This window comes from Halyomorpha halys, unplaced genomic scaffold, assembly GCF_000696795.3.
Source record: "Halyomorpha halys isolate HHAL.00 unplaced genomic scaffold, Hhal_1.1 Scaffold309.1, whole genome shotgun sequence".
Taxonomy (NCBI): domain Eukaryota; kingdom Metazoa; phylum Arthropoda; class Insecta; order Hemiptera; family Pentatomidae; genus Halyomorpha; species Halyomorpha halys.
The window spans coordinates 789574-799425 of NW_027115271.1; the positions used below are offsets into that span (position 1 = coordinate 789574).

At 33.7% G+C, this 9852-nt stretch overlaps 1 protein-coding gene across 1 annotated transcript in view; it reads right to left on the reverse strand.

Moving 5' to 3' along the window:
• LOC136797002 (uncharacterized) overlaps window positions 1–7317 on the reverse strand; it is a 15341-nt gene extending 8024 nt beyond the window's left edge. The window contains exons 1-5 of the mRNA XM_067052355.1: window positions 7264–7317; window positions 3616–3784; window positions 1593–2161; window positions 345–444; window positions 97–204 (exon numbers count right to left, since the gene is read on the reverse strand). Of these exons, the coding sequence (XP_066908456.1) occupies window positions 97–204; window positions 345–444; window positions 1593–2161; window positions 3616–3784; window positions 7264–7313 (996 nt within the window). The 5' untranslated portion in view covers window positions 7314–7317. The remainder of the gene's footprint in view (window positions 1–96; window positions 205–344; window positions 445–1592; window positions 2162–3615; window positions 3785–7263) is intronic.
• Window positions 7318–9852: the final 2535 nt, after the last annotated feature.

Consider the following 9852-nt stretch of genomic DNA (forward strand, 5'->3'; position numbering starts at 1 on the left):
ACATATTTACCTATTGTATTATTTTGTACAGTTGTAAATTACATTAAATAAATAATAAAAAAAATGTTTTTTTATCATTGAAGTGAATATCCTTACTTCACTTGCTAGTTCTTCAGCTGAGGAGCTCATCATATAAAGCTGGAAGATATTTATCAAACAAAAGCCTCCAACGCCAAATCCTTGAACTACGCTATCCCGATCGTTCTAAAAATTATTATATAGAAACATAAATTAAAATGGGACATACAATTATGGGCCATATCAATTAAAATGTCCCCTCGAAATATTATATTGAAGTATTGGATTTATTATTTTATTTTCTTAAACTATTGTAAACAATTTACCTTAATTTGCGTAAACAGTCCAAAAACAACAATAATAATAAGGTTCCCATAGTATATCACTATTATTGGAGTGTAAATTGAAACCAGTTCCACTGCATTTCTGAAAAAAAAACTGTATTAATAACATAAATTCTAATTTTATGTATAAATCAACACAAAATTAGTTCTAAAACGTATTAAAAATTAATATTAAATTAATCATGGATATGATATGGTTTTTGAAGGGATAGAAGAGAATATATTAGTTGACAATAATGGAAAATAAACTATGTATTTTTAATGTTATGAACTTGTCTCATCTGTATTGGAACGCAGAGTGTACTGCTCGGAAGCCTTTCTTGATGTAGAACACGCTTTTGATCGAGTCTGACACCTAGGACTGCTTTACAAGATCTGAAATTCCCTGCACTCTACATACTTAAATTATTTAAAGTACATCACAACAGTACTCCCTGTCCTCAGTCTACTGATGTACCTCAGGGTTATATATTTGGTCCAATCCTTTATAAAATATTTTACAGCTAGCTCCTTTTATAATACTCCACTTATTTCTGTTGAACAGATCCGTTACCTAGGACTACATCGAGTGACTTGGAATCCTTATACAAGACTGAAAAGACAGGAAACTGCATGTTTGTTCCGACTATTACGACACAATACAAAGGGGCGACGGTAGCAACGTGGCAGCGCGCCTGACTACCAACCCAAAAGTTGTGAGTTCGAGCCCAGCCCTATCTAGAATTTTTCCAAGCAACAAATTATACAAAACTCACTCACAGCCTCCCCCCGAACATTTGTGAGGCCCATTAGCCAATGGGCGGCACTCACCATATAATAATAATTACAACACTTACTAGACAAACGGTCTAAAATGCCAATTAATTACAAAAGACTGATCTACATGACTATTATAAGGCCTATCTGGACTTAAGGAGTTGAGATCTGGGGCTCTGCTAAACCACCGAATTGCAGTCCTTACAATCCAAAATCCTTCGTAAAATCCTTAATGTTCCTTACTTTGTCACAAATTAAGTCATCCATCAGAACCTTAATGTTCCATGGTTAGACTACACCACCTTAGCTGGACTGATATCACCTTATAATGCCTCAAGGCAATCAAAGGGAGAAGGCACAGTAAAATATATATAATACATTTGATGTATTACATATGTAGGAAGTACTAGTTTTTATTTTAATGAAGGGTATGAAAAAAAACAAACTCAATTTAAGATATACAACAAATCTTACCTTATGATTTCCGTATGAAGTTTTATCATTTCAATCTGCTTCCTTCTGATGAACCAATCATTGTTCGCGAACTTCTTCTTCGCATCCTTAATAGATTCAGACAGATACCTAAGATAAACAGAGTGGATTTTGAACAGTCCAAGGAAGAAACAATCGTTTCCTATTTTCTTCATTACGGATATGAGAAGCCCGAAGACATGGAGGCAGAAGGTAAACTCGTAAAGACCAGGCTGACGGTCATCATACGGGAATAGGATGGGTAGAGGGAGGTTCGTCCTGTACGACCCTTTGATGACGTCTATGATCGGGACCGGAGAGCAATAGATGAAAGGGGTCCAGAATGCGATGAAGAGGATCCTCTTCGCAAAGGTTTCATTGCTCTTAGTGATCTCGAGGTACAGCCTCTGGAAGTACTTGGCTAATTGTGGTTCGCCGTTGAGAATTTTCGTGTTCAAGTTGTCCCAGTTATTTATGAATTTTTCCAACCTCTGCTGATAGTGGATATAAAATATCGAGAGCATGACCCCCGTCGCAAGAACAGCTATGACGATGCCGAGCGTGCACATGTCCTGGAGCAAAGTTACATTGAATTATAATAAAGTAAAATATTATATTTAATTAATATTTAGTATATTAATATAAAGTATGAAATCCTAATGTTGCGGGCTCATCTAATTTTGATGTTTTTATTCTTTTTTTTTTTTTTTGCGTGGTCTGCGTGAATGGTTCAGTGGTGAGTTCGTTGCAAGCCTTAAACATTGCGATTTAAAAGTTTGTATTTTTTTTATCTGTGACTTTTTAGCGAGTCCATAAATTTGGAAGACGTATGTTCATATGGGTTTTAATAAGTAATTATGTACGTCAAGGTAAGTCTATCTGAGGGATAATTTAGAATGTCGGTGTAGTATAGAATATAATTGTCTCTGTTGGAAATTCAGCGTTTTACGTTTTGTCTTGACGTTTGGGCCCCAAGTCAACATTCTGTCATAGGTAAGTCTTAAATAAGTTACAGTGTTTGTTTGTGGTATAGGGCGATTGTCAATGTAAACTGAAGGGCATGCTTTGTATCGCAGAGTAATTGTAGTACTCTGTAATACATTGTAGGAGAATAATTACTAATTAGTAATTATTCTCCTACAATGTATGACTAATAGAAAGTTTTTACTCAATAATGACATTAATATTATAATATATTAGCAAATAAGACAAATAGGAGAAAATTATTATATACCATATATAGGTTTTTGTTATCAACAGCCTGAAGATGGGGGAAATCTCCCGAAACGTTGCTGTATGATATGAAATAAACTATTATAGTTTAGTAAGAAAGAAATTGTGTCATTCACTAAATCCATATAATACCATAAGAATCTTCCAGTTAAAGGATTATTAAATTTATAATAATAATAATAATAATGAAGGCCTAGCGAACCCGAAGATTCGATTGGTGGTATATCCTTTCAGTGATGCCCCTCCAAAACCGATTCTACTAAATCAGTTATAACGCAATTCTCCCATCTACGTTTCGGTCTACCCCACGAACGTATACCCTCCGGTTACTGAACCAAATCTATTGACATTTTAAGGATCCGCTCGTTACTAAGCCCTACAACCTTATAAGCCGCAATGGTATAACTCGAATTATATTTACTGGGTGTTGGTCCCTAATTTCTGTGTTGTGTTATCTTCTAAATTATCCCGTTAATTCGCTGTTCATCACTTAATGTAAGAGGCCACGTCTGCATCTTTAAAGAACAGTGGGAAGGATAATAGTTTTTTAAATCATAATTTTAAAGTTTTTGGATTGAATGCGCGAGCAAAACAGTTTCGAAATTGAAAAATAACAAGCATTTCCCGCCTTAAACCTCGCTTTTATTTCATCATCAATTTTGTTTTTTCTAGTAACCGTAGAACCTTAATACTTAAACCTATATACCTGTTCAAATGTATTTTCTCCTATACCTATACCACCGACATTGCATATTATTAACACAATTATTTAATTATTTACATAAATATTTACCTGAAAGTTTCCTATCCTCACGATGCTTCCAACAGAAAAGATGAACTGATAGAATCCGATAAGTACAAGAAGATTGTCACAGAAGAAGTAAAATGCGGCCAAGAGGGAAGAATCCATGCGAACCCATGGTACCATGAGTCCACTTCTTCTCATAACTCGGATAAGAAAACTATTTAAAAATATATATATTCAAAATAAATTATGAAATATTTTAGATGGTCATTAAAAAAAAAAAAGCATATTAAATTATAATAATTATTCATAAAAACTTTTTTGAGGTTAATAACTTCCAGTTGAATGAAATTTGTATTAAATTATCACAATATAGTACAATGTTTCGGGACCACTGTCCCATATTCATGTACTTTAAACCTCATAATATCATATAGGAAATCATGTCACACTTTACATTGTTCCCTCTTTCTATCATTGAATCGGGAAAGCGATGGAAGAAAGAGGAAAAAAAGGAGCTGTGCCTTACAACTTGAGAAATCCAACCTCATACCGAAGACTGAAGCCTAGATTGCTGCAGGACAGTCTGTTATAAATTCTATATTTTTAAAATTTTAAAGTTTAGCAACGAAATAAACAACAGAGTAATCAAACAGAATCTAATATCACAACAAATTGTGAAGTAAGTCAAAAATAATAGTGGTATCTTATTATAGTTAACTTAGTTTTATGTTACATTAATTTATTTATTGTTTCTTAGATTGTTCTACTACTACTACTACTACTCTTACTACTACTACTACTACTAATAATAATAATAATCTTTATTTATTCTGGGATTGATCCCTTTAGAATAATATACAGGCGTCTCAATTAGGCTTTAGAGCCTTAGAGTGAAGATGAAATTACAAAATAGAGATGAAAATACAAAACTTTTTGAAATAGAATAAAGCAATGAATTTGAAAAGATACAAATAAATAACAATAATTAACGACAGAATATATTTTAAAAAATGATAGAACAAATAAAATAGAACCACATGTCATATAAAACATAAGATGACTTCTGATAATAAATAAAAAAAAAAAAATGATAAAAAATCAAATACAATTAAACTAACAAATAATAAATGAAAAAATACAATTTCTGTATATCTGAGACAAAAAATACAGAAAATATATAATGCTTTTTTGAAACTTCCAATTGTTATTCTTCCGGAATTGGATGGACAGAAGGTACGGAATTTGAAGAATGGATGGGTATTAGAACTACGAATAAAGGAGGGAATAGAATTCCATAGGAAAGAAGAACGGGTGAGAAAAGATCTGCCATGGGCTGCGGTTCGATGGGCAGTTACATATAATAAGTCTGAGGGCCGTGAACGGGTACTGCGGGAATGCACTGAGGATTTAAATTGAAGGATATCTGAGATGTACGATAGACGGCGGGATTGGATAACTTGGTAGAGGAAGGAAGCAAGGAATTATTTAGAACAGAAGCAGGGCTAAAGCCATTTCAACTCTTCATAAAATCGGGTGACAGAGGCGTCCCTGGGGACCCCAAAGATGAATCGAATGTAATTATTTAACCGTATTAATTTTGCTTCGAGATCCCCAGAAACACCCCCGTAAGCTACACAGCAACAATCAAAGTGGGGGAATATTAAGAAAGTAACCAGGAGCCTACGGGTTTCAAAAAAGTAGGTGACGACGATAATTTAAACGCTTTAGGGTTGAGAAGGTACGGCGGGAAATATCGGAGACGTGGTTTTTCCAAAGAGAGAGTTTGGTCTATAGTGACATTGATCGAAGATTGATTGGATTGTTTTTTAGGAATAAGGTTGGAATATGAGGAATAGTTTTCAGGAAGTGATTGGATCCTATTACGACTGCCTCTGCATTCAACTTTAGCTTGGAATAACTTGAATAAAACTGTGAATATTTAAAAAAAATTATCCATATATTTCTATTTATTGATAATTTCGTTTTCATCGTATTTGTGTAACGGATTGAATCTGTGTTGTGGATAGCTGTAGAAGAGAGGTATGAAAGAGTGGAATAGAGAGAAACCGTAGTTAGGGTTTAGAAAAAAAGGAAATAATGAATGAAGAAAATATTATATAACTTTGTGTGAGAAGAAAAAGGTAGAAAAAAAATCAAATCAAATAAATTTATGATTTGTTTTTATCTGAATAAACAAAGTATTTTTGCAATATAATGCATTTTGTATAATTAATTATTGTTTAAAAAAAGAAAAAGTAGAAAAAAAAATTGTATCTTTGATTACCATATGTTAACGTGTATATATCCAATCATGGATTGATAAGAATGCTTTTTTTTTTTCGAGCAACTAGGGCCCTGTTCAATAACAAAGTACAAACAAATACTATTAGTCTTGTAGTTTGGTATTTGGTACAATTTAACTGACTTATATATTTCTGCCAGATAATGTTTTACTCTTAAACTCATATAACATCACTAATAGTCGTCCCCATCATAAAACAAAATGTATTAGTGCTTGTACTTTATAGTTTGTAAGTATAGCAGGCTCCAAACAAAATGAAAATGTTCGTTTTGCAATAATAGTACACGGAACACCCAAAAGATATAAATTACCTACATACTCAACAGTATTTATCACAGCACTTCATTTATCCATAGAAAGTGAATACTCAAACATACTCATTTGTACAGATTCAATGTCTCCACTCCAGAGTCTATCAAACTTCAGTCAAAGCAGACTTACGATCGACAAAATTCACAACTATATAGACATGCTAAAACATCTTAAAAAAAGTGTCTCCTTTCTCTGGACTCCAGGCCACTCAGGAATATCTGGAAATGAGGCAGCGGATAAAGCGGCTAAAGAGGCTGCTACAATGAACGTTCCACCACTCCAAATTTACGAGCCGAAAGACATAAAAAGGGATTTTTAAGGAACAGACTCCGAAAAAGTTGGGATTCAATGTGGGCTGACGTACCACTCACCAATAAATTGAGAAATGTTGAAAAAAAACACACAAATGTGGGCAAGTGCCATAAGGAGAAACAGAAGAGAATAAGTGGTTGGTGCAAGAGTAAGAATAGGTCATTCCACATTAGCACACCTCCACTTAATCACAAAAGAGGACCAACCTATAAGCCAAACCTGTCAGTCTCCATTATCGATAAAGCATATAATTGAAGAATGCTCATCATTTCGTCAAGCCTTCGAAAATAATAAAATTCCTCGTACAAGAGAATTGGCCCTTAAAGACTCAGCAGAATCCATAGACAAAATATTAACATTTCTGAAAGAAACTCAAATTTATACTAAAATATAATCCACCAGTGTAGGAGGAATAAAGCCAGTGTAAAAGGAAATAGTCTACATTCAACTATCAAATGTCAAAAACAAGAAGATAAATAAAGTAAAAAGGGTGTAATAACCTGGATGTTGATCGCCCTGAATAAAAATCTAATCTAATCTAATCTTTATAGTTTGTTTTATTTATGGACTAATACTATTAGATTTAATTACGAAACAGGCCCTTGGTGTATTTGGACATCATTTCCAAATAAATCATTTCTCTGTTTTTAGTTAAATTTTATAATCCAGAATTCAAATGATCTTCGTTACCATTGACTTAATGAATTTCGGATTAAAGGAGTATTTACCTTCAAAATAGGTTCAAATAATTGAAATCGGTCCTGTACCTGTGAGTGGTTTCGAACTGAAGCGACATAATGGGCAGACAATTGACCATATGACCCTAACTGGGCCAGAAAGCGCTCATTATAAAAGCTTTCTATGACTAATAATGCATACCATCACTCGAATATTCTGAGCCATGCAATGAGAAATTAATGTTCAACAGGGAATCGATCTATGGAATTAGTGGCTCCATAATTCGGCTCATTAGGGATTTAATTCGTAAGTGAATCCTCCCATGTGAGCGTTGTTCGTGACTAAAGTGTCCCTCCAAGGTCGAGGGAATTTAATTATTTTATCTCAGACAGAGGACAGCCATCATGAATAATTTTCGATCGACGTCAAACAGTAAGGCGGTTTTCACTACATAGCTAATTTATGCTACTCGCTACCTAACCAGTATCATTGAATAGAAGTTCAGTCGTTTATTAGCTTCAGACTTGGTTAAAGAGATAATTTTGTATAAATAGTTAGTGACAATCTGGGAGCTGGTCTATGAAAAACGTTCATATACTTGTAGGAACTCTTAGGACTCCTTCACACTGGTAACTCAGAGGAGACAAAATAGTACAAGAGCTCAAGAGGAGAACAAATTCAGTTATTTCACCCCAATAGTTGATCAATTTAATGAACACTGTATAATTACTAGTCGAAATTGATGAGCCTGCCAAGTATAGGTAGGGGGGATAAAAAATGGTGACTATTTCAAAACCTTAAAAAAAAAAAATCTAGTTTAAATTGACGAGTTTGCCAAATATTGATAGGGGAATACTAAATGGCGGATGATTCAAAATTTTATATTAATTAATTTTTCATTGTGAGCTCTATATCCTTAAAACTACCAACAATACTAGAAAATCTATGATAACCATTTAAAGTAAAGTAAATTTGCTAAAATATGAGCTTCATATCGTTTAAATGTGTGCAATGACAAAGTATTGAAAACAGTGAACTTTTATACCTACTTTGGAACAATTTTCAATAAATCTGGTAAAATAGACCAAGAAGTGTCCAAAAGGATAAATAAAGCAAATAGGATTTACTACCAGATATACAATACTGTTGAGGGAAAGAGAGAGGTAGGTAAGGATATCAAGCTCCATATCTTTAAAGCAATATATCTTCCAATTCTTTCTATTATATGAAAGTGAAAGCTTGTTCAACAAAGAAAAAAGTAGACAACCCAATAACCCTCTGGTACTCAAAAGCCTCAACCAAGAAGACAGCATAGAGCATCCTTGGTCATGGAATTTGCCTTATGTGCTATTAACAGTGACAATAGGTATTTGGCTGAGGAAGGATCTGAATAAATAAAAGAATTGGAAAAGGAAAATGATGTCATCTTTTCTCAGGAAGGAAGAACAGAAGAAACTTATGAAGACTCCGAAGAAAAGGTCGCTGTACTGATAGAACAAGATACAAGCACATGAGCAGAATTACGGCTGCTGAAATGCGATTTTTGCGAAAAATATTGGGCAAAACTAGGAGAGATAGGATAAGGAATGAAAGAATAAGAGAAGAACTTTGGATCCCCTCAGTAAAATCAGTGATTGAACACCGACAGCTCCGATGGTATGGACACGTCTGTAGAATGGGGGAAGACAGAGTGCCAAGAAAATGGAGGCGAGGCCGACAGGTAGGAGACCACGAGGCAGACCTAGAAGGAGCTATATGAAACATATCCAACGACTAGACCTGGAAAGAGGAAAAACGCTGGTTCAGATGAAGATGCTTGCCATGGACCGAGATGTGTGGACCAAGTGGTTAGAGGCTCCACGCTGAAAGGCACTTAGGGAGGATGAGAAAGAAGAAAGAGAAAAAAAAATATTCGCAGTTATACATCGTTAAAATTACCAACAAAAATAGAAAATCTAATAGAACATCATTTAAAGTAGAGTAAATTTACTAAAATATGAGCCTTAATATAGCTGTTTACCTTTAATAGTTCCCGAGATACAGATTTTTACCAAGCAATTCATAAAAAATGTACTGAGAAATCAGTAGTTAGTGAATTTATTGTGGGGAATCTACATCTTAGGAACCATTTGACGTAAAGATGTTTATTAGTGCTCAAATTAAAGTTAATTCAATGTGCTTTAAAGTAGTTTATACCGTTTATCTTCGTAGGAGTAGTAGTTTTCATGATATTTGCTAAAATAGTTTGATTTATAGTTGTTCGGACAAAATTTCATTTGCCAAATTTATATTCATATGTGAATTTCATAAAAACTACTACCCCTGCGAAGATAAGTGTCATAAACTATTTTATAGTAAGTTAAATTTCCTTTATTTTGAGTGTTGGCAGACATAAGTGCGTCTTATGGATCTAAAGATATATTTTTTCAAATATCCAACATTTTATACGAACAACTAGAAATTAATACTAAATAATTCAAAAACACTATCCAAATTATAGTCTCAAAACATTTATTTCATTCACACGTCCAACGTTTCGGCCAATTCGGCCATCTTCAGGGACAATCTTAATTTACTATGAGACATAACCCTTTTAAAAAAAAACTCCATACAGGCTATTCTGCCCAGGTCAAAATATTTACATCTAATATGTCAAAAATACAATAAACACCTAATAA